Source organism: Cimex lectularius, unplaced genomic scaffold (genome assembly GCF_000648675.2).
Source record: "Cimex lectularius strain Harlan isolate CLEC.00 unplaced genomic scaffold, Clec_2.1 scaffold270, whole genome shotgun sequence".
Classification (NCBI taxonomy): Eukaryota; Metazoa; Arthropoda; class Insecta; order Hemiptera; family Cimicidae; genus Cimex; species Cimex lectularius.
The window spans coordinates 163,176-188,658 of record NW_019392790.1 but is presented as its reverse complement, the minus strand read 5'-3'; the positions used below and the strand labels follow the sequence as shown (position 1 = coordinate 188,658).

The window sequence follows — 25,483 nt, the reverse complement described above, 5'->3', positions numbered from 1 at the left end:
TGATTACCTCACTCTGTGTTTGGACATCTCCCTCCTGCTACTAAACCCATCTTTTCCTCGTTCCTTGTCTTCTTCCCTAACAACCTCATTGTTACTATCCATGTAGCTTAACTGGAAAGAAAACGCCTTCGTCGAGTCTTAAAGGAGTATATCCTCTTCGGTATATCTGTTGATTTTTGTCCAATTACTTACTATAACATAGACTATTAATAATTTTTAATTCTTGTAGGTGTTCACAGTGCGATAGGATAGAAATAAAAGAGGTGGCCACAAGGCCTTCTGCACATCGACCTGAACATCTATTGTTCTCTTTTAGTTTTATAAATCACTGGCTAGCTTCAGGTTGTTAATCAACCTCTATAGCCTTGACTGCGGCTCCTTAGTGTAGAATCTTGTTTACGGTTTTTCCTCTCCTGGTTGCAAAAATCTACACCTAAATAGACTCTCAGAAACATAAAACGTGTTCTGCCGCCTCTTCTTCTTCATGTCAGTATCCGCACGGTGTTTCTTCTGCGAGTAATCCTATCCGGTGCATGTGCCTTCTTAGGCGGCAGTGCCCTGTAAGGAGTCCAACACATCCTAGTTCTGTTGGGGCTACCCTCAAGTAGTTCCTTTGTAATATTTACAGATGGCCCTTCCATGAATCTCTTCGCGTGCCTCGTGCCTTGGGTATTGTTCCAACAGGTTGTGGACTCATTAAGGATCCATTTTTGGATGTATCCTTTTTTACTCTGTTCGGGACTTAGAGAATACACATTGGCTCCTTTTTTTGGACAACTTTCTCATTGCCTCTATGTCCCGAATGCCCAGAGACCTATGCCATGGTCAGGTCTTGTGTCACTGACAATCCCTGAAATGTCAGGGATTCCATATAATTCCATACTTTTTTTTTTTTTTTGCATTACAGAGAACTTTCAAGAAGAAGAAATTTAGAACAGGAGAGCTTTTAACCCCAAGTTGTTTAATGAATATGTTGTAAAGTATATAAAGTCTATGGTTGAGATGTCAGGAAAATTGAAATTTTGATTTTCGTTTCAGAAACTTGCATGTTGAAAGGTATTGTAAGAGGTAATAAAAAAAAGAAAAAGAAAACGACCATTTAAAGATTAATGTTCGACTGGATGGATATTGGCCGCAGGGAGAAAGGGAAGGGAAAAGGGAAAATTCGCAGTCGCCGGCGTGAAAGGGGTGGACCCTAGATGAGGAAGACGTTCAGTCGGTTGTCGCTGCTTGACGATTCGTCTCGTTCCGCCGTCCTTTCAGTCGGCTTGATGTTGATACAATTCTTTCTGTAATAATCAGTCGGATTAAGCCTTTTATTTTTTAAATATCTATCCTTACTTAGGTTAAGGTCATTAGGTGAGGTGCATCTGGTTTTCGGTCGAATAGAAACAATTTGAATTTTTTGTTTAAAAATGAGGAAAGGAAGTAGTGGGAAGCAGATACTGACCAGATTCCACTCCTATCACGGTGAGAACATTGTTCTGAAAGAGAACAACACGGTCGCTTTGAGAAAGACGAGCTTTGCGAACGCTTTGACTTTCAGTGACAAACCTCTTTTGCCCGGTGAGATATTCCTCGTCGAGATAGAAAGGAATGAAAGCTGTTGGAGCGGGTACATGAGACTGGGCCTCACTCAGTTGAACCCTCAGATGATATCCAGGAATAGAGGCTATCTCCCGAGGTACGCCCTCCCGGACCTGACCAACATGAGCACCTCCTGGATATACGCCATCACGAAGAACAACGAGTACGAGTTCGAGACGCTTCCTCTGCCTAATACGACAACCGAGTCGCCCCAGTTGGCAGCTGCTGCCAGCGTTGATTCGAAATTTTATACGGGCGACGATACGGTCCACACGTCGCGGGGTACCATCTCGAAGAGTATCCTCAAGCCCGACAAGTACCAAGACGTCTCCCCGACGGATGTAGGCAGTAGGATCGGTGTCTTTTTCAGCCCTATCAAATCCAACTATCTGGATGGTGATTATGCTGAAATGCACTTTATTATCAACGGAGAGGTCCAGGGCCCCTGCTATAGCTTCATACCGTACAAGGAGGGACCTCTGTATGCCGTCGTTGACATTTACGGCACGACTAAACAGGTCAAGATCGTCCAGCTCTATGGAGGTCTGTATCTACTACCGACCCTGTGCCCTCAATGATCCAACAACCTTTCGCACATTACTTTCCATTATTTTACAAGTTAAAATATGTTACTTTAATACAGCGAGAATTAACGGCCCAGTACAATCAGGGTCCTACTTGGAAGAATTGGGCAACAGCTAGACGTTATTACTAAAAGCGCCCAAAACTTGCACTTCGCACTCTCATATTTTCCCCGCTTAACGAAAAAATAAATAATGATAAAGTAACCTAACCTGACCCTAACCCTCACCCTACCTAACTTAATCATTCCAAATCTAACCTAACCCTGACACAGTTCAAAGCGTATCCATATTAAAAGAATATTATTTACAACTGAAAACGGGTGTTGTGATTTAATCTAGCTATCTAAAACAGAACAACTACTACACAGTAAAATTATTTAAATTAAAACAACTTAAACATTTGGCCTCGAAAAGGGTTGCTTCGCATATTTTTTCTGCTTCACAGAAAAACCACGAAAAAACTAAATGGATAAGTAACATAACCTTACCCATAAACCCTACTTACTCTAACTCTACCTAACCTAACTTGCAACCAAATCCTAATTCTAACAAATTCCGAAAACATTAATTTCAACCGAAAATGGACGTATTATAATTTAGCTAACGAAATATTTAAACAATTATTTAATTTAAAAAAAAACTGGCCTAGACTTCGCTCCCTCATATTTTCTCACTGAAAAACATTGAATTATGGATAAGTAACGTAACTCAACCCTTACTTTGTAGGGCAACCCTACATAACCTAACCCCAACCTTAACTGTACCTAACCTAACCTCTACTCCAGCCTTAACACAGCACATAAACGTATTCATGTTTTTAAAAAAATACAATCGAAAATAGATATTGTATTTTAATCTAGCGTTCCAAATATTTTAAAAAAGTCAAATTATTTAATCTAAAATATGAAATACATTTGTCCTAGGAAAGGATTTCTTTGTACATGTATCTTTTCCCCCCAACCCTAACTCGAACCCTACATAACCCAACCCCAATCTCAACCCTATCTGACCTAACCTATTCTATAACCCTAACTCTAACACAGTACAAAATGTTAAAAAGGCATTAATTAAAATCGAAAATAGATATTGTGTTTTAATCTAGTTATCCAAATATTGTATTTAAAAAAAGAGTAAAATTATTTAATTTAAAAAATCTTGAACGTTTGGCCTAGGAAAACATTGCTTTGCAATTGCATGTTTTCTTCGCTTCACAGAAAAACATTGAATCATGGATAAGTAACATAATGCAATACTAACACAAACCTTACTTAACCTAACTCTAACCCTAACCCTAACCCTACCTAACATAACCTATCTCCTAACCCCAACTCTAGCACAGCACAAAAAATATCCATGTTAAAAGAATATTAATTACAACCGAAAATGGACGTTGTGTTTTAATCCAGTTATCCAAATATTAAGAAAAGTCAAATAACTTAATTTAAACCAGCTTAAATGTTTGGCCTCGAAAGAAATATCAATAAACAAACATGAAATTGCCGATTGTACGATGGGTTTTCAAATTCGTATTATTTTTTGCACTCTAAATATACATTTGTACACTAAAAAAGCATAGAAATTTTGATTTCAAATCTTTCCCCTATGAATTTTGAGATTAGGATGGATTGTGTTTAGGCTAAGTAAGGTAAGGAATGGTTAGGTGGATTAGGGTAGGGTTGGAGTTATGTTATGGGTTATCCTGCTTTCAGAAATAAATATTTAGATGTTGAAAAACAGATGTTTTGGTTGGAATCTTTGTACTGTGACTTTTCTGACCTGCCATATTACTTATAAGTTGTACCAATAGGGATTTAGATCTCATTCTCCTATTGAAACTTACTATTTATTTATTACATCTGTTTATTTAATAAGATAAAAAATAGTAGTATTGTTTAGTATATCTTTGTGTTTTCTTATTTTCAGTTGGTTCTCTGCAAAGCGCTTGCAGAGACGTCATACTCCAATGCGTCAGCAAGAAGAAAATCCACCTCTTGCCTTTACCGAAGGCTTTGAAGCTCTATTTGCTATTTCGTTGAACAAGAGGTGTAGAATTTGGAATGGAGTTTTCTATTTGTCCATTATAAATCAAAGATAAGCCTGTTCTTGCATGCTTTTGGACTAAAGGCAATTAATTAAGAAATTATACTAATATATTAATTTGAAAAATGCATGCTCAAATACCAAGTTCTAATTTAAAATGTTCAAAACATAGGCAACTAGCTTGTTGAGCATAATATAGCCCTTATGGCATTCTTATAAATATTCAGTCATGGATTAATATAAAGTAAATTTAACTCAATTAATTATTCTTTTCATCTAAGGTCTCAGATGAGATGAAAAAGTTAGTGTCACGAGCAGAATCTCAGGTGTTCAGGCCAAAGTTCATGGGTTCGAATCCTGCTCTGACACTAACTTTTTCATCTCAACCAAGACCTTAGATTAAAAAAAAACAATTAATTGAAGTAATTAATATGGTCAATTATGACCGTTAAACATATATAGATTAGTAAATTTAACATTAAAAAGGGACTGAATCTTATGAAAATTCTATACATTTTTCTTTTGTTCAGAAAAACCAGTTTTTTGAGAGTTTAGTATCGAATTTATTTAGTACTAACCAAATGTGATACATGTTGAAAATGATTATTAAAATTTGACTGTTAATTTTTCACTTTCTAAGACTTTTGAATCGCCAAATTTTGAACATAAGAATTCGCTGTGCTGCGAAATATTTGATTTCATTTAAGCAAGACAAATAAAAAGTCTTAAAAAATGAATTAAATATTGGCGATGTTCATTTATTTGTGAACTTGGGAAAAGTAAATTACTCAATTCCGAAGCCATTTTTGTAAGTGTGCATTAAATAATAACGGAATTTTTAATAGTATTACTGAAGTTGACATTTGATTAATTCATGAGAAAATGTAACTTTTTTTTAGAAGAATTTCTCTTTTATTGTTGACTTGGGATTCTATGATCTCTCAAACCGTTTTCACATTACAGATTTACACCCCTGATTAAAACAAGCTCTGGGCAGTATTTTCTTTTTTGGGAGTACTACCTTCTGCTAGATATCCCAAAACCTATTTTATGTTTCACCAATGCTTTTCCTATTACTATGTTCACTTTGTGAATGAATCGAGAACACAAATTGGATTTCGAGTACTTGAAAATTTTTTGCTGTGATAATAGAAAAGCTTTATACACAGTCCCCAGGGTATAGATGAATTCTGAGATTTAGTTTTGATTTGTACTCAGTATAATATTTAAGGATAGTATTATAAAATTTCATATATTTGATTTTTTTTAAATTTAAGAATCTGCATGTCATTAAATATGGGGATTTGATGTTTTTCTTGTTCCAATTTTATTTATTGAAAATTATAATATTAAAAAGATCTTGTATGACGTCTTAAGTGAAACAAGTATCTTTATTATGAAATTAGTAACTAGAATGGTAATTGACAGTTCAAAATTGAATACATAGACCTATAATGAGAAGAATTTTTACGAATAAACTGAACAAAACAACACCAAATTAAAATAAAGAATGTGAGAAACAACGTTTGTATGCGTACTGAAAATTACAATTCCACTGAAGAAAGTCTTTATTTTCTTTCTAATTACATTCTTTATGGGTTTTTCAAAAACATTTTCAGTACTAAATTAACATTTAATTTACACTACAATTTAAATTTTATTGGGGTCTTAAATTGTTTTAATGGTAAACTTGGTGAATATGTGTATGTGTAGTGTTTAGTGACTGTTAGTTAATGATTATTTCGAGATCATGAGGCGGTTAATACGTTCAGCTACTTGTAAAAAAATTTAATCAACAATATATGAATCATTTGGTTCCACTACCAGCCACCTTCCATGTAATTTTGTGATTACTCCCAGAACTTCACAGGTTTTTGACCGATGTACTCGATGTGTTTTCTGCAGTGCTTGAGTGAACAAAATTTTTTCCCGCTGAGAATTATGTAGAGCTAGGAATACAGGTTGGGTAGCACATCCCAGGCATTTCTGACAATTTCTGGAGTCTATCTCCAATTAGCCAATGCTGGTTGTTGTTTGGTCAGTGGGTAATTTTAAATGGTCCAATTGTGTGCACTATACATTAGAATTAATAATTTTGTCTAACAGAAGAGGGTCATAATAAAACCCCTTTTTGATCTCACCGGTCAATCTTCTTGTTATTTAATCTGGCTTTTGGATTTATTAACAGTCGCTGCTTTTTACCCAGGATCTTCCTCTCTAAACATTGTTGTAAAGGACTTTTCATCCCCAGTTATCAATCTTTTAAAAAATGGGTCGCTTTAGGACAAAATCACAATTGGAGATGCGATCTAATAAATTCTTCTGTCAACATGTTGTTGGCACCATGTTAAAGTGATGAATGTGTCGTTCTATACATTTCACAAGAACAAAAACTCATGGAACCATAATTTTATAAGGTTTTTAAATTTTAATTTAATTAGATCTTATAAAATTCATCAATGTTGCCTACTGTCATTGATATAATTTTTAATTAACTAATAAAATTAGTTTACAATGTTTATTACCTAACTGCATATGAAGATTTGTAATGTGACAAAAAAGTGAAGGCAAAGTAATGAACGTACAATTTTCCTGTAGATTCACTAGTTTGCAATGAACTATGCTGAGGTGTAAGTTGGTAACGTTACTACACTGAAGGAAGGCAACTATGCGTAACGGTAAGTTGGTAATTTCGTTACCACTTTAGGTAGGCAAGTATGCTGAGGTTTAAATTGGTAACATTATTACCACCTCTGGTAGGCAACTATGCTGAAGCTTAAGTTGGTAACATTACTAACCACCTCTGGTAGGCAACTATGCTGAAGCAGAAGTTGGTAACATTACTACCACTTCAGGTAGGCAACTATGCTGAAGCATAAGTTGGTAACATTACTAACCACCTCAGGTAGGCAACTATGCTGCGGTGTAAGTTGGTGATGTTACTACCACCTTAGGTAGGCAACTATGCTGAAGCGTAAGTTGGTAACATTACTAACCACCTCAGGTAGGCAACTATGCTGAGGTGTAAGTTGGTGATGTTACTACCACCTCAGGTAGGCAACTATGCTGAAGCATAAGTTGGTACATTACTAACCATCTCAGGTAGGCAATCATGCAGAGTTGTAAGTTTGGAACTTCGCTACCATCTCAGGTAGGAATTTGCCGAGATATAAGTATACTAGTACTACAATCGCAAATTAGAAGATAGGAAAACATTAAAAAAGTAAGAAACTAATGGTGTTATTAATAACCTTTACAATGTTGTTGTTAAATTTTGCCTCAAGGTAGGTCTTGTAACAGTAAAACCAACAAAATTGAAAACTGCGATTTTTCAGATTTGTTACTTTTACATGGTGTCGATGGTGTGAGGAACCCATTCGCTCTGGCAAATATCCAGCTTTCCAATGCTTTGAAACACTTGTATGAGATATTTTAAGCCTCTCTGTGATATCTCGTATTTGTGACAAAATTTGGAATTTGACCATCGTCAGTTGAATGAAGTTCAGAACACTTTTCCAAATCAAAATTTCCACTTTTGAATAACTGACCAGCCAACAAACCAAACCAACAAACCACTGACGAATGATACCTACAGCATCATAACAAATTTTCCTAGAAGTCTGAGCTGCTGTTTTCCATTTGTGGTAATAAAAAAAACCATCAAATGACAAAAATGCAGTATTTTTAACTCTATTTTAAATTGGCAAAATATCTTGAGAAAATACAAGTCGAACGAAACTGACGAATAGAAACATTCTTAACTAAACCCTTTTCAGAGTGTTGAAACAATAAATGACTAAATAAACATTTCTTCAAAACAAGAGGGATAAAATTTGAAAAACACTGCAGACTTATTTTTACAACCCAAAATATAGTCACACTATAATGTATAATTTGTTAAATGAACGTTGGGTACATCTGTAAATTTTGGCATGAAAGTTCAATCATGACGATATTCTCTTTTTAAAATTTTGCCATAATTATATTTTATGCTATAACACAATTATTTGGTTATGCACACAACACAGGCACTTTGTAGAGGAAAAAATAAGCACCATTGTTTAATGTTGATTTTTTTTAGATGATCTCATATTTTTAAATTTTTGTAAAGCTCATTACATACTAATTGTTTATTATAACAAAAAGTGCAATTTCTTTCATAAGTCAATTACCATGAATAGGTGGTAGCAAATTCATATATTGATTCAGTAAAAATTCAGTAAAATAATTTCCTCAGTGGATTGATGTTAATTAAGTGTCTTATTATTAGAGTTGATGTTGGTCTGTGTGTCGGTGTACACATGTTGAACCGGCACTGGGTCTGTCTCTACTTGATGGTTTTGATGTCACTCAAATGCATTTTGAAACATTGCCTCACAGAAGATGGCGCAAAGTGTGAGTGTAGACAGGTCCAGTAAGTAATGAAAAGAAGATGGTTTTAAAATTAACTAAATTCATGTAAGAAATTTGATTAACTAATTTTTTAAGAGTATTACTTTTATAATTGAGGCCTGAGATTTCTTCTTTAGGTCTGTATGGTGATTGACCAGTCCATTTTTGATCCTGCCTATCCTCAACATTAGACCACAAACCTAATGCTAAAAATGATGAAAACTCAAAACTGACGGACTAAAATGGACAAAAATGACGAAGTTAATTATGTGAATATTTTAGCCTTATGATTTATTATCCTAGTCTTTAAATACTTTGTTATTAGCAGTATTTTTGTTAAATTTAAGTGGCTTAGATGCTAACAAAGAGTACATCTTTGGCAGTACATCTGATCACAGGGTAATTCATGATTGTTAAATTCTATTACTTGTAACTTGACTGAGTTTTGACAAGACTTCAACTATTTGTTTTAAGACATGTTAAATATATATTAATTTAGAAAATTCATATTGGTAAAAAAAAGAGTTTTTAAATGTAAGTTTGCAGATGATATTCCAAAAAAGTGTAATAAAATATAATTATCACACCATTCATTTGAATTGTTTTATAAAAAAACTTGTGTAACGTAGCTGACAAAGGAATTAATGGCTCGTGAATAATTTGAATTATATTGAAATAAAGTGTCATTATAACATAAGTATCAACAATGTTTTATTAAATCTGACATTCTTGATATAATTATTTCAGGGGATTGCAGTGGCTGAGTGGCACAATTCGATACACTCTAGTGGTTCTGGGTAAGAATTCCAACACAGCCTTTGTACTTTTATATGAGAATAATTTAGAAAAAAGTATTGTAAAGTGGTTCTGACCCTTTGTATGCAACACCCAATTAGGTATTTGGATGTTATGCTCTCCTGTATGACAGGAATTGTTTTACTTTTATTAATTTGTTAAAAAGTCTAGCAAATATTTATTACATAAAATACTGAGTTTGTTTTTTTATGGACTTATAAATGAATTTAATTATTTCATGCCATCTTGTAATAAATGTTTTTTTTCAGTGATTCTTAATCTAAGAGTGGGTGTTTGCACTTTTCCCCCCTTTAATACAGCACTTAAGATAATAATGATGGAATTGTTGTCAATTTATTTTTATCATGAAATAGAGTTTGAATCCATTCTGAAGACCGAGGGTTCACATTCCTTCTGAAGACTGAGGATTTGAATCCATTCCGAAGAATGTGGGTTCAAACCCCATCAATGATGTTGACATTTTTATATACATACAAATATACACAAACATAAANAATTACAAATTTTGTTAATTTCTTCTATAAAAAAGTAAATATTAGTTATTTTACCAATGCAAAGGCTGTAATTTTATTCGCAAAACAATTTTATTAATTAGGGGGAAAAGTGCAAACAGACAAGCAAAGTGAAAGTTTTGCTTGTCTGTTTGCACTTTAATCAACGCAAATAGTTTTTATATTTGAGTTACTTATGTGAGCACCTCCTTTTAGAAACATTTGAAGTTTCCTTTCCTAAAATTTTTGATTTCCATTATCAATTAATCAATAATGGGAAATCAAAAATTTTCAGCTATATTATCATTGGACTTTGAAAAGAAAGATCAATTGATAGATTGATTGCGTAAAATTATGATAATTTTAAACAAAGTAAATTTTAGCTCTTGTATATTACTTAAGTGATTTGTATAAGTTTTAAGTAAAGATAAAATTAAATACTTGTCGTCTGTGGATTCTCGTATTAGCCATACTAGTTGTTCTGGGTTCAAATCCCATGATTGCTTGGTATAAGCTCACAGAATTGAGGTTAACATCACCTACTTTATTAGTCCTAATGTTTACGAGTTAGTTAGTTTTTGTTAAGCGATGTAAGGACACTCCAGTGGATGTAAACAGCTGGGTCATTTCAGCTGCCAAACCTAGCTACACTCATTAATTTTTAAATACATTCTTTCCTAGAGATGATGGCAATAGTGGAGGTAGTGAGATGGTTAAATTCACAAACACATACTAATAGAAAGAAAACCAGAATAGCTTTGATATGGATGGATAGTGAATTGTCAATACTGTCAAATAACACCATTCTAAGTTACAGATAAAATATCATTAATGTTCAACCAACTTGGACAAATTGCACTCTGCAGAATGGAAATTAAATGGCTAAAGGATCATATTGGAATGGTATACGATAAGGATGACTTAAAGTAATCTTGTAGGAGAACCTTTAGAACTGCTCGACTGTCTGAAAGAATGATTATTAGCCCTTTGCTAGCGTTTGGCTTGAAAAATTGTTGTCGTGGGGCTGAGGGACATGTGGAGCTCAAAGTTAGGCCCTTTTATGCTCATGCCTGTACAATTTCTCATTTTTGATCTGTATACCACAGAAGAGCTCCAGGTTTAACTGATTTTACTTTATATTTCCACTCAGCTATTTTTTCAATGTTTGCTGTGTCCATTATTTTAACTTTGTCAAAGATTTTGGTATGGCTGGCACTTCCTACAGGCTTCCTTTCCACTGTCCAATGTATTCTTAGTACCAACAAATGGGGACTCATGGCTGATACTACTCACTGGCTTGATTTCCAATTATTGTATCGGCTTTGGAAATTTTATTACTTTAATTGGTTCTGATTCATTTTAAACTAGTCCTGTTGATCCCACTAAACCTCAAGCAAACTAGTGCCTGGATGTCTATGCCCTCTTCCATAGTTTTGTGAATAGCATTTCATCCAAGGCTCACGGTGAGGTATACCTTATAAGCAAGAACCCAAGGTTCACAAGGTAAAGTCATATCCACAACCAGGGATCAATGTCATCCCAGGTGGCATACACAGCCTTGTCAGGAAATATGTGCAGTCCACACCCTCTAAGGATTCACCATCCAAGGCTCATAAGGTGAGGTAAAGTACAAACTTTGTAAGCAAGGACCCGAGGTGAGGTCATGTACACAGATCTTAAAGAAGCCCCAGGGTCGACCCCTTCAAGGGCTGCCAGCCAAGGCTCATGATTTGCGGTCATGTACACAGCTTTGTAAGCAAGGGCGAGGGATCCACATCATCCCAGGTCGTAAACCCAGCCTTATTAGGAAGGACCTGTAGTCCACACCGTACTAAGAACCATCATCTAAGGCTTACAACCTAAGCAGTTCTGAGCCTGTAAGACGCGTGTATGAGAGACCAATAGGGATAATGACAATGTCAGTTGAGATGAAGTCATTGACATCTGTCATCTAAGACTTGGTGTTCCCAAGGAACTTGTCATCAGAAGAGGGCCTGCGATCCATTGCCATCAAGATCTATGACCATGCCAACAACATTCCCTCGCTCGTGAAGACTGTAAGCTGCTTAATAAATTCAATTTCGTTCTTTTTCCTATTTAAGACCGCTCTACCTCTTTGTGGGAGATATACATGAGCACAGGAGAAAAGAAAGCCACAATCGTTTTGCTATTTTTGATTTGCCCATATATTTGAAATTAAAATGATTTTACAATTTTTCTCTAAATTTTTGAGTTTTGGAGGAAAAATCATGAGTTTGAAATAGTGGAGAAAACACGCTCAAACAAAGATTTTTCTAAATTCAGTTTTTATGCAACTAAAATTTTGTTTCAACCAATTAAGTGTTTTCTTTTCTAAAACCTTAAGTCAGTTAATAAATATAATCAGTTGGGATATAAACAGTTGAGATAAAAGAAAACAACAAGGGGCAACACTAACAGAATTCATTTGTTCAAAACATGAGACATTTTAGAAACTATTTTAGCACAAAAATAGAAACTCCAACAATGTTGAAAAATGAAACCATTATGGAGCTTCAACTATTTAATGTGCAGAAATTTCAATTAAACAACGGAAAACATCTTGAAAATTTCAACGAGACAATTGAAATCTTTCGGGATTTTTAAAAATATTGTTTTAATAATAAATACTGGTGCTCACGGTTGTTTTTTAAAAGAGAAAACTGCCAAGTTCTGAACGATTTTGTTTTTCTTGTGACGTCTACCCCCACCCGCCGAAAGCTTGGTACGGACCTCGGATACTTGTCATGATACGATTACTGATACGGGTGGAGTCGTTGCGTTCCAATCAGTCATTTCAAATTCAACGTAGATCATTTTCGTTTCTGTCCCATTTCTTCGAACGGCGTTGTCACGTCAAAAACACTGAAATAACTTCAAAAATGACCGAGTAAGTTTTCATTTTCATCCTGAGTTTTTTGATCGTTTAGTTTATTCAGTATGTTAACTGGGGTTGAAAAGGGTGCAACCAGAAGAAAGTTGAACTGTATTTGATTATTGCGTATGTCCAACTTTCCATTTTTGTTTTAAACAATTTCCTCCATAAGTATAAAGTTCCACTGATATTCTCGACTTGTGCCTTCTCAAACTGGTCCACGACGAACTTCCAGAAAAATTAATAATTACAAAAACAAACGTAGAATGAATAAATAAAATTACAAAAACTAATAACAATGAGTACTGAAAACGAAAGTTTTTTCTTTATTTGTATTTATTTGTTCTTCGTTTATTTTTATGTGAGACGGACAGAAAATTCGATCAGTTTCCTAGAAAATTCATTGTTGATACTGGAGTACCGGGAACTGCTGCTTCTGGGACGCCCTGTATTTGTCCAATGTTATTTATAAAAAGCCGTTGTTTTTTGAAAAATGTGATTCAAGCTCAAACTTCTCTGGCAATTGCAATAATAATAATAGTAATGTTCTTTCGTAATTTGATGAAGTCGTGAGGTATTATTTCTAAATAATATTAGAAAACAATTTAAAAAAAAAATTGATTAAATAAGGAATAATGAGATTATTTTGTGCAAAGTTAGAGAAATATATTCAGTAAATATCTCAACCTACATACAAGTACAGAAATTTAAGTTAAATTATTTATATTAAAATTTCAATCGGTACAATTTAAATTTCTCAGAATTCTTGCCAATAAAATAGGAGTAACTATTACTGACTATAGATAATTTAAACAGTAGTTTAATTTCCTTCCCCTAAAGACATGTAAACTTCGCTCTGATTTAATTACTCTTTTCAAAATTATTAACTACTATATTGGCAGTCCTTTTTTACTTGGTCAAATTAATTTTTCAGTATTGAGCTACTTAGACTTATTAATATTTCCTACCATTCTACTAACTGCAGTAAAAATACTCCTAATGACAGAACGATGCATCCAGCCAACTTTCCACATCTTACAATTTTTAATCCTTCTTTTTCTTCATTCCACAGACAAGTGTGCAGACATGTTAAATCTTGAATTATTATGTATATTTTAAATTAAATTATCTTTAAGTATTTCTATACGAATAAATTAGATTCTACCTGATTACCACATTCAAGTTGTGTTTAGAAAAGTAGTAAAAGTAAAAAGATTTGTTAAAGCGGTGCGGTGTTTAGTGAAGAATAAAAACAGGACGATAGTTACTATATTTTTGTTACCACTCTTAAATAAGGAATATCAAGTCGAACTTTCCAGAAGTTAGGAAAAGCATCTTGATTCAAAGAATAATTAAATATATTACAGAGAACAGGTGCTAAAGCATATATACAGTGATATAGAAGTAATGGTTGAATACCACCTGGTCCAAGAGATTTGGAACAGTTTAAAGAAGTTAGATGAGAAAAAACAGTTTCTAAAGTGTTTACCTGTGTGTGTAATTCTCATTGATCAGTTATTTTCTCCAATATGGATCGGTAGCTGAAGTCAGGATCTCTGAGGAAGCATGCAGTTCCTTCATCACCTACACAGCCAGAAAAGGACAACCTTCTGATGAGGACATTACTGAAGCCTTCAGATGAAGCACCTCAAGCTCAAATTCTACAAGTCTCTGAATAGGTGTATAAGCAATGACTAATGATCGGAGTGATTATTAAAGCAAAAAATCAATAAAAGAATTGTTGCAGCAGTCATTGTATTCTCCACACCTCTTTTAAGAAAGTTTCGGATGAGTGTGCAAATTATTAATTATATCAAGTCGCAGCCATTGAAGTCACAATCTTTCATAATACTATGTGACGATGTAGGAAGCCTTCATCATTCCCTTCTTCTCCATACAGAAGTGAGGTGGCTGTCATATGGGAAAGCACTTTCATAATTACAGGAATTACGTTCTGAAGTCATCTCTGCTGAGGACTGTAATGTCAAACTGGCCAATGTTTTCAATGGTGAGAAATGGCAATGTGTAACGTCATATTTATCTGATATTTTCATGAAAATGATTCTTTGCAAGGGAAGAGAAACAACTTTCGATGCTAATGACAAAGTTCACATTTTTAAAAGAAAAATCCAGTTTTGGATTGAATCTGTTGAGAAGGAAGAGTTGGAGTGTTTTCCTATGTTAAATGAGTTTTTAAAATAAAACAAATTGGAGCTTGCGATGAAACATGTCAACACCTTCCTGGTCTTCCTATTCTCCTGATCTGTCTACTTCCCTTGTCTGTCAAATCATTCTATTTATTGACTTTACTGGTCAGTCGACTCTTCTGATTTATAGACTTTCCATGTTTGTCAAATCTCCTGATTCATCTACTCTTCTGATGTTTTTACATACTTGGTCTGTCGACTCTTTATCTCTGAAATTTCCTGGTCTTCCTATTCTCCTGATCTGTTGACTTTACTGGTCTTTCAACTTATTTAACTATTGGTTTTTCTGGTCTGCCGACTCTCCTCATCGATCGATTCAACTTGACTCGTTTGTTCCCTTCATTCGGGTCTCTACTGTCCTCGTGACCTGACTCCTTTCATTTTCTGATCCTTTCAGTTTAGGTTGGTCCTCCAAATATGGATGGAGGAAAGGAAAAGCAAATTCTTGAGGTCTGGCGGTGAAAACCCTACTTGCAGAAATCGGGTATGACCACATGCCATCTGTACAAAACATACACCATGTGATTCTCTCAAGCTTCTGGTACAAAGCCCCCCTGTCCCATTGTCAGAGGTCCTCAGGTGTAGAGCCCTAGGTGCAAATTTTATGGTGACCGTAGCTTGATGAGTAAGTGATGTACAACTTCCCCATAATAATAACACCATTATTTTTTTATTTATTTATAGGAGCTATTATTATTGTGTTTCTTTGTCCTCAAGGTTTTTGAAAATGTTGGTGATCTGTCAGGTTTTAAGCGTATAAAGTTCTTACATAGTATTGCTTTTTATTAACAATTTCTGCGTTATTATTCTACTCATACTAAGACAGGTTTACATTTGAAAAATAAATATTTGATTACTCGACCTTTTAAAAAAAGTATACTAGCTTTTACCCACGGCTTTGTCCACATTGTACCTTTCTAATGTGATGCATTGTTAGTATGACTCTGAAAAAATGTTTTGTTTCTCAAATTCTTCTCGTATTCATTTTGCTTCAGTCTATTCATGGTACAAAATTGTCCATAGTGGGATTTCAAAAAAATCCTTTCTCAGCGGCTAACCGTGTCACTGTAGGAATGCACTGTCGAAATTTCAGCCCTTTAGATCCAGCAGTTTGGTATGTGCATTGTCTGTCAGTCAGTCACAGAACTGTTTTATATATAGAGATTTTGAATAGTGAAGTCTTATGCTAAGACAAGTTTTGCCTTTATTTGGGGGGGGGGAATTGAAAGTAAAGGTCAAACAAATTAAGGAGAAGAGCTGAGACACTGGTGCAATTATATAAATTACACATTATTGACACTTTACGAGTTTGTTGAACTTCTAGGAGAAAAATAGTTCTTTTAAATATTCCACTGAATTAATAATGTAGTCTTGGCACATCTAGGTCTTTGCTAGCATATAATTTTTTATTCTGCTGACTTAAATTTTCTCATTTATGTTAAGATATGTCATAAATAAATTTAAAGTTTATCTTAGAAATCTTGTAAACTGAATCTAAATGGTCAGAAACTTTTAAACTATACAAATTTTGTCTCTAACCATTGATAAACTAAGCAGAATACAAATGAATGGTGAGAAAAGAAACTTCGATATCCTACAGTGCAATAGTTCATATAAATTAAATCCACTAAACACTTCACTAGTTCACTTAACTGCCAATAAAACGGTTCTTTTAATTATTTAAATTCAAATAAAAATTGAACTCCTATATTTTTGTTAAAGGCTGATGGAATGTAATTATTTGATTATCACTTAAATATTAAATTTTATTTTTATTAGGTTTCATGGTCCGCTTGACTGAATAAATTCTTTTCAATTAATTAATCTTTAATTAAGGTTTTGGTTGAGATAAAAAAGTCAGTGTCACAAGCGGGATTTGAACCCACGACCTTTGGCTCAATATGCCGCTGCTCTAACCACTTGAGCTATCGTGACGATAAAAGTCGCCGAAGGTCGTGGGTTTGAATCCCGCTTGTGGTACTGACTTTTTTATCTCAACCAAAATCTTAATTAAAGATTAATTAATTGAAAATTAAATTTTATAGTAATTCTGGGAAAAAACGAACAAAATAAATTTATCTGTAAATAATATGATGCTGAAACTGAACTTATATACAAAAAATTCTTTTGGCAATCAAGCAAGTCAGTCATTTCTGTGATGAATGACTTTTCAATGTTTTTTATGATGTCAAATGTCATCTGGAGTGATATTATCAGTGTTGAAATGTTTATTTGCTTATTGATTCTCCAAATGTTTGAATTTTTTTTCTGTCGACTAATCATTATCTGGCTGAAATATGATATAAAAATTTGCGACACTTGATATAAAGCAAGCTTTACATTGATTGGCTAAACATTAATTGTATCTATAATATTGGGTCAATTTAAAAAATCTTGAAATTGATAGAGCAATTTTATGGTTTATTTATAAATGCAATATAACAATTTAGAGATACAACACAAACGAAAAAGAGATTATTTACATATACAATACCCATATACAGTAATTAAATCCTCTCAATAGTATAATAGTCTCTTACATTAACCGCCTTCTCCGTAGATCCACTGGTGTTCTTCTCTGCCTCCAGGGACAGTTTGTGGCCCTGAGAGCCCTCTCTGGGCAATGTTGGGCCTCTGATAGTTGGTGAATTGTGGGTGGAGCCCACACTCACACATCCCACTTAGAGATCGGCAAAAGATAGTAAAAAATATACATTTAGTAACACCGAGAGCAGCTGTTTTGCTGATATGGTGGGTTTGGGGTCAGGGACTGTATGGAGGATACAAAAAGAGCAATGGTCTAATAGCAAAAGCTAAGGTAAAAAAACCCTCCTGGTCCGTCGACTTTGCAGATCTATCAACTTTCCTGGCCTGCCAACTCTCCTGATCTATGGACTTTTCTGGTCTGTAGACTCTTCTGATCCATCGACTTTCCTGGCATGCCAACTTTCCCAATTTATGAACTATCCTCGCCAATCAATTTCATTTGACTCTTCTATTCCCTTTATTTTGATCTTGGGTCTCCACTCTCCTTGTTAAGAAAGAAGCGTTACATTCAATGAGAAGGAGGCTTAGATTGCCTCAAAATGCTTTTATAAATAAATAAATAAATAAAAATACAATATATAAAACTTTTGGAAAAGCTTACAATTTTTCTGACAATGACACCTAATAATCGTTTGTTATAAACCCTAGAAAAAGAACTTATAATCCACAGTAACTAGTCAATTTGCAAGATAATGTGTAAATTTTAGCTCATGTTCATTTGTTCTTGAAGGCCTTGAAATGACAATTTCTTAATTAAATATTTCTCTCCTTATTAACTTCCATTTTATATCCATTGAAATGATTATCGCAGAATGAAATGTTGAGGAAGATATGTCAACAGTGTCCCAATATGATTTTGGCTGTTTTATTTGGGAAACACTGTACATTTAAACAGAAAGGGAAATTACCGCTATTTAAACTTACCCAGTCTATACATCTCATTATCTAAAATAGTAAATACTAAAAAAAAATATAGATTAGATAAGATACAAATGCATATATCTAAAGTATGGAGAAATGTATTAAAAACTGTCTCTGCCAGAGGTTGTTGGCAAAAANAGTGGATTTTTGCTAGAATTGTCTTGAATTTCTTGAGCGAAATTTGCTCTCAACTCCTGCAGTTGATTTTTCTTTTCTTTTCAAATCAGAATCTGAAAAATAATTAAAAATATAGCATACTGGTGGTTTTTTTTTTTTTTTAAATAATTTATTATGTACTTACTAGTAAATAAAGATCGAAACGTTGGCACGATAAAGAAAATGTTTTTCTGAAATCTACATCACACCAGACCGCATCTCACGATCTCTGCATAATCATTGATAATGCATTAATCAATGGTCACTAATCATCACACACACACACACGTACTTACTAGTGTACATTCTTTCTGGAAAATTAAATTGTTTGGTGTTGAGGAGTGGTTCTGAGACTTTTTTGTCCTTTTTGGGGTAACTAAAACCATATAATTTTCCCTATGAAAAACAAGCCTTGGGAGATTTTTTGATACATTGGGCGGGTTTTCATAGGAGCTTTTTTATGTACTTTGTTCAATGCATGTACTAAGTAATGCAAAAATCTTACAGACCAATTTTTACAATGCCCTGCACAGGAGTTGCAGGAAAACATTTCATCGGGCAAATGAAACAACATAATCAATCCCCCATTCAAACTCCACTGTCTACTTAGGATTTTTACCGAAGACACTGTGGCTTTACCCTCCTTGCCAGGAAGCTTTCAGAGCAAGATATTTACACAGAGTCTCAGTGTCGAGCTAAACCATTGATTTACTTCCTCTTCCCTTCAAATGACCAGCAATACAAAGAGCTCCACTGTCCATCCAAATAACGATTAACGAATTAACCCTGACTGACTAGGCCATCTTTGAAAAAGGAGAATAATAGAGGACACAGCAGGCATCCCTGTCAGACATTTTTTTTGGTGGGGGAATAGTGAATAGATTGGATTTTTCGCAAATGAAATTTGTTCTCTGAAAGAATTAATTACATTTTACTATTTTAGGTGTCTTATTATTATTTATGCCCATTGAAAAAATCATCTCAAATATATGTTTCTGCTGATACTATAATCTGCAATTAGAAAATAAACCCAGAAAATCGTGTATTCAAATTATTTTAAAATGATGGTCTTTTCTTTATCATTAATCATAAATAATATATGCAAATAAAAAGTTTTGTAGATTTAGTTGTCATGGTAGTATCAAATTTCTTGTAAACCCCTCGATTCATTTGAAACATCTGCTTTCCTAAGACACAAACATTCCACACTGATGTAATTTTAATCTCAAATTGTGAAAATTTACTTTTATCGGATTTATAGAGTGGTTTAATTTTGTTCTAGGGCGATGGGTAATTACACAATTACAAAAAATGCTCCACCTGTATCTATGGAGACCTTTCGGATCAACCGTGAAAGGCTATACGAGAAGATGAAGTCAGTCGAGCCTCAAGGGTTCATTCTTTTGAAAGGTGGCGAAGCGGTCAATGTCTACAACACCGATGTCGAATACACTTTTAAGCAGGTTGGCCTTTCTTAAAAATATTCTTTAAAAAAAAATTGAAAGATTGCATTAAAAGACATTTTTGAAAACAATTTTAGGAACCATTTTTTCATTGGGCTTTTGGAGTCCGTCATCCTTCATATTGGGGCGCTATTTGCTTGAAAACCAATACTTCATACTTATTCATGCCTCGACTGCCTGAATCTTATGCAATTTGGATGGGGGAGCTTTTAACACCAGAAGATGTAAAGACTTTGTACAGTGTAAATCAAGTCTATTATGAAGATGAGGTGAAGTGTTTTGATTTTTCTAACAAGACTGTGTAGATAATTATTATAATATTTTTATTTAGATTAGTACAGTATTGACGAAGTGCAACCCCAAAAAAATATTCCTTCTTGTAAGTAATAACTTTTAGCTGAGTTTTTAATAATTAAATAATGTTTTTTAACGTGAATTGTTATTTAGAGTGGTACAAACACTGATAGTGATATAAAAATGGATGCTCCACAGTTTGAAAATAGTAAAAAGTTAGTATGGGTACAATTATTATTAAGAGTGTCCAATTTTAACCTGATTTATTTTCTTTTAGATATCCGACCGACCTGACTGTGCTGTATCCAACAATGAGCGAACTGTAAGTATTTAATTTGGATTTAATAGAATATATTATTTTTACTATACTTAATGTTTTAGCCGTGTTTTAAAAAATGAGCATGAAATCGAGCTGTTGAGACAGGCCAGCATGGTATCGTCCGAAGCGCATAAATACGTCATGCGAAATCTCCCTTCCATGGTTGGCCATTTCGAGTACCAGGCTGAATCTATTTTCCTCCACTATTGCTATTATACGGGAGGATGCCGCACAACAGCTTATACATGCATCTGTGGTTCAGGACCCAATGCTGCTGTATTGCATTATGGCCATGCTGGTGCTCCAAATGACAAAATCATCAATGACGGAGAGATGTGGTAAGTGATTTAGACAAAAGCTGAAGTGTTGACCTTTAAAGAAACTTTAAAAGTTACAGGTGCCTTGGCAAAAAATGTTCAGATTACTAGGAGCCTCTTTCTGACTTAATGTAATGCGACCAATTTGTTATTTCATGTAGGGTAGGGCTATGCTTAGGTTAAGTTAGGTACAGTTAGCGATAGGTTAGGGTACTTGCATGGAGAGGTAAAGTTAAAGATGTTAGGTTGGGTTACAGTTGTTAGGTTGAATTAAGGTTGTTTAATGTTGAAGTTAGCTAGAATTAGGGATGGATTAGGTTATTTTAGGTAGGGTTAGTTATGTTTAGGTTAGGTTATGGTTAGGGTTAATTTTTTGTATAGGGTGTTTGTATTTGTTTTTTATTTTTATATTAAGTTTATTTTTAGTTTAGACCATGCAAGATAGCATATCCTTCTAATTCCTTTGCATGTATAGATACAGTTAGGGATGGGCTAAAATTATGTTTAGGTTAGGTTGGGCAGAGTTAGAGATAGGTTAGGTGTTTCAGGGTTGTGTTTAAGTTTGGTTAGGGTTAAGTTAAGGTTAAATGCTTAGATTTGTTTTTATTTTTATGCCATGTTTATTTTTAGTTTGAACCAGGCAAGATAGTATATACTGCTAGTTACTTGCAACTGTAGATAAAGTTAGGGATGGGTTAGGATTATGTTTAGGTTAAGTGGTTTTAGGGTTATGTTTAGGTAAGGATTAAGGACAGGTTAGGTTACATATCGATGATTCAATGTTTTTAGATACTTCTTTTACATAGAGCTTATGTTTTGTTGTTTCTGTTTTTCACCCTTTCTCATTTACATTGCAGTTTGTTTGATATGGGTGCTTCATATTATGGCTATGCTTCAGACATTACATGCAGCTTCCCTGTCAACGGTAAATTCACAGAAGAACAAAAAGTTATTTACAATGCTGTATTAAACGCGAGAAACAAAGCTGTAGAAGAGTCTAGACCAGGTAATAAACACATTCTTATAAACTCTTTTTATCTGATTGATTGAACTTTTAATGAGACTTGAAATAAAGTGAAGTATTAATAAAAAAAAAAATTATTGGCAGATTTTTTGAGGCTATGTATATATACCATATATTAAATGGTTGCAGGAGTCCAGTGGGAAAAGGTACATCTACATGCATTACGAGCAATGTTTACAGAAATGAAAGCCCACAATTTGTTAGTTGGGGATGTTGAAGAAATGCTTGATGTAAGTCTGTAATTATTGTAATGTTTAAATTGTGGTTTGATCATTCATCAGAAAATCTCACAAATGTTATAAATTAATGAACCAAAATGTTTATTTCTAGGCGGAATTGGGTTCTATTTTTATGCCGCATGGCTTGGGACATTTAATGGGCATTGATGTGCATGATGTTGGCGGCTATTTGGATGACACTCCTCCTCGTCCGACGAGGGCATCATTGAAAAATTTAAGAATGAACCGGTTCCTGTTGAAAAATATGGTCTTGACCATTGAGCCCGGATGTTATTTTATTGATGTGGTAATAATTTTGTGTTCATAATGTTCAAAAGCCATGTAGAATTTGACCATTTGTGTTTTTTTAGCTCTTGGAAAAGGCCAAAAATGATGAGAAGATGGCAAAATTCATCAACTTTAATGTTGTAAATAAATTCAAAAGATTTGGAGGAGTACGAATTGAAGATGATGTGCTTATTACTGATTATGGCTGTGAGCTTCTTTCAAAAGTACCAAGAACGTTAGTTTTATTTTTTATAATTTCTTATTTACTGTAAGTTTAATTTATTAATAGCTACAATAAGTTCTGTAATGTAGCCAAGGGGTAACACGTTCGTACTGTACACACTGATTTGTAAAAATACTCTTGAAATATGGATTTTTTACAGTTTGAATTATATTTAGGTTTATAAATGACCCTTAATTAAAATTTTGCTAAAAAAATTGCCCGTATATGAGGAAGGCCAGGTTAGGCAAATCAGCCAACATATATTGTTTACCCACTCATTATTTACATATGCCCACCCATAGAACAAATAAATTCCTTTGACTTGGTATCCTCAATTACCGATTCGATTAGAAAATATCCCCCAAACACTCGACAACCTTACACAAGTGGGGATGAATAATCCAATCCAAGAATGATGCCTGTAACGAACATGTTAACGCATCAGACTCCAAGCTAGCAGATCCACAGTCGTCCATAGTCTCTGGACGTTTTTTTCTGATGCATAAGAGGAGCAATGGCCGCTACACTCATAATTTGAAAGTCGGGCGGGATCGGATCTCATCGACCCTGAATTCGGTCCCAAACCCCTTCGAAAATGAGTTTTTTCGATGGAAGAACAATAGTACACCGGGGGTTCAATTCACACACGTGTTGTGAGTCCCAAAAATAGAATCAGGAATAAAATAAGCTGTAAAAATGTGTGGTGTTTAGTGACCGTTAGTTGATGGTTATTTGGAGATCGTGAGATATATCATCACATCACATAAAACATATAAAACAATCATTACATCCCTCACATCAGACATTTCTACATAGTCTAATTCTTCAACAATTTAGCTTTCCTTTCCCTAATTATCCCCATCTATATAATCCTGAAAGGATAATCAGGCCGAACCATTACCCATTCTTTCACATTGTCGGCTCCTTTCACCTCAAAGAAGCTGACTCCTCTTATAAAAATGTTTTCGATCCCAACTTCCTTCCCCACCCCTTCAAAATCCAACGTATATAAACATAAAACATCAATATCTCACTGGCATTCTCAACACGATAACCAAACACGTTATCTACACAGAAAACAAACACTTTGAGTGAGTACAAGTACTTTGATTCAGTCTAAAATTTCTAGCATTGTATATAAATTCACTTTTTTCACATCCAGATGTACTTGTATAATATAAACAATGTTTATAAATCCCAGGCCTTGAAAATGATCTCAATAAAGATCGAAGCGTTGGCACGATAAAGAAAATGTTTTTCTAAAACTAACGTCACACCAGATCGCATCTCACGATCTCAGCGGAACTCTAGTTTCTGGTACCCACAAAAAAAGTTCTGTAATTATTTTAAAGTATGCTGTGCAACATTCTCCCACAGTCTTCGCATCTTCTGTCTTTTAATAATTATTCACATATTTCCTCAATTTATTTTATATTTATACACTTTTCAGTTTAAATGTGGGGCTGCAGTAGCCGAGTGGTTAGCGTGAGAGACTCTCGGCTCGTAGATCCAGCGGTCGTGGGTTCAATTCCCACCGTCGCCTCTGGCCTTTTTTTCACACTACCCTTCCCCCTCCCCCCAAAAAAACGAATACGTATAATAACATATTGTCATTGGCTAATATCCTCAGAACATAAAGCCATTAAAAAAAAGTTTAAATGTATAATTTTCATAATTGACATTGGTTTTAGAGTTGAGGAAATAGAAGCGTGGATGAACCAAGAAGAAGAAGTCAAATTGCATTTCCCTCTACCCAACCAACGTGGTAAAAAACATGCAACACCCATCCTTTCCCCTGAAGTTATTAAAGGTTAGTGTATTAGTTTAGTTTTTATTATTTTAATATGCTCTGCTTAAATACGTCGGGCATGTATAGCATAAAATGATTAGTCACTCTCATTTCAAGTTTGAATATGTTTTTTTAAATTTTATTGTTTCAGGTCAATAAGATGGAGGAGGTATGGATGTACTCTACACAGGGCAAGGAAAGATTGAAATTTAAATGTTTATAAATATCAGGCTGAAATTGTAAAACCGAATATAACACAAAGAAAATGATAAAATTATATTTTTCAATAATAAAATGTTTATATGTGTTTTGAAATGTTCCTTAATTATTGTAAAATAACATTGTTAATACAAAAGGTGACATTATTTTGTACAATTATACGTTTGTACAACAGACTCGCCATTGAAGATGTCAAAAGGCAGATACTAACCCAGCAAAGATAAGCGAACCAAAATGGTCAAATTACCCTGTGTATAATATATTTACCTTCAAAATGTAATAATGGTTAGATGTTATATAGGATGTTAGATGTTAAATACAATTGATTTGTGTTGGTTTTCATCAAATTCTTTAGCATTTTCATAATTTTCTAATTTTACAACTTTTATTAACCAACTACAAATCCATTTTTTGCTCAGCCTTAGGTTGTTTTTTAGCTAAAATTTTTATTAACACGGCTATTTGGACATGACCATTAACATTAGGTTTTGGGATGTCATCGATTTCAAGTTAATGGGAAGTGCATACGTTAGAGTAAGGGACAAGTCAGGTTAGGTCAGGTTTTTAATATTTGGATAAGGTTAGGGACATTTCTATTTTTTCCATTATCTTAAATTGTAACTTATGCAAAATTTCACATAGACATGCAGTAAAGAACATGACCGTAATGACAAAACATTAATTTTGTTACGATA

The 25,483-nt window shown here is 34.0% G+C and overlaps 2 protein-coding genes across 5 annotated transcripts; both read left to right on the top strand.

Annotated features, from left to right (window-relative positions):
- Positions 1 to 1,088: 1,088 nt before the first annotated feature.
- LOC106664120 (neuralized-like protein 2) lies at positions 1,089 to 9,532 on the top strand. Of its 4 annotated transcripts, XR_001340137.2 has the most exons (4): positions 1,089 to 2,130; positions 4,095 to 4,214; positions 8,482 to 8,669; positions 8,741 to 9,329. XR_001340137.2 is itself a non-coding variant. In XM_014389558.2 (3 exons), the coding sequence occupies exons 1-2, from the start codon at positions 1,416 to 1,418 to the stop codon at positions 4,205 to 4,207; spliced, it is 828 nt and encodes a 275-aa protein (XP_014245044.1). In that variant the 5' UTR covers positions 1,089 to 1,415; the 3' UTR covers positions 4,208 to 4,214; positions 9,351 to 9,532. The 4 variants fall into 4 exon arrangements, 3 of the variants coding, with proteins under 3 accessions (XP_014245044.1, XP_014245043.1, XP_024083644.1); XM_014389558.2 differs by lacking the exons at positions 8,482 to 8,669; positions 8,741 to 9,329 and adding an exon at positions 9,351 to 9,532; XM_014389557.2 differs by having other exon boundaries at positions 8,482 to 9,329.
- Positions 9,533 to 12,668: 3,136 nt separating this feature from the next.
- LOC106664122 (xaa-Pro dipeptidase) lies at positions 12,669 to 24,859 on the top strand. Its single transcript, XM_014389560.1, has 13 exons — positions 12,669 to 12,818; positions 19,917 to 20,097; positions 20,175 to 20,366; positions 20,429 to 20,476; positions 20,545 to 20,606; positions 20,669 to 20,713; positions 20,773 to 21,048; positions 21,885 to 22,033; positions 22,181 to 22,281; positions 22,382 to 22,576; positions 22,641 to 22,792; positions 24,472 to 24,590; positions 24,721 to 24,859. The coding sequence occupies exons 1-13, from the start codon at positions 12,676 to 12,678 to the stop codon at positions 24,726 to 24,728; spliced, it is 1,671 nt and encodes a 556-aa protein (XP_014245046.1). The 5' UTR covers positions 12,669 to 12,675; the 3' UTR covers positions 24,729 to 24,859.
- Positions 24,860 to 25,483: the final 624 nt, after the last annotated feature.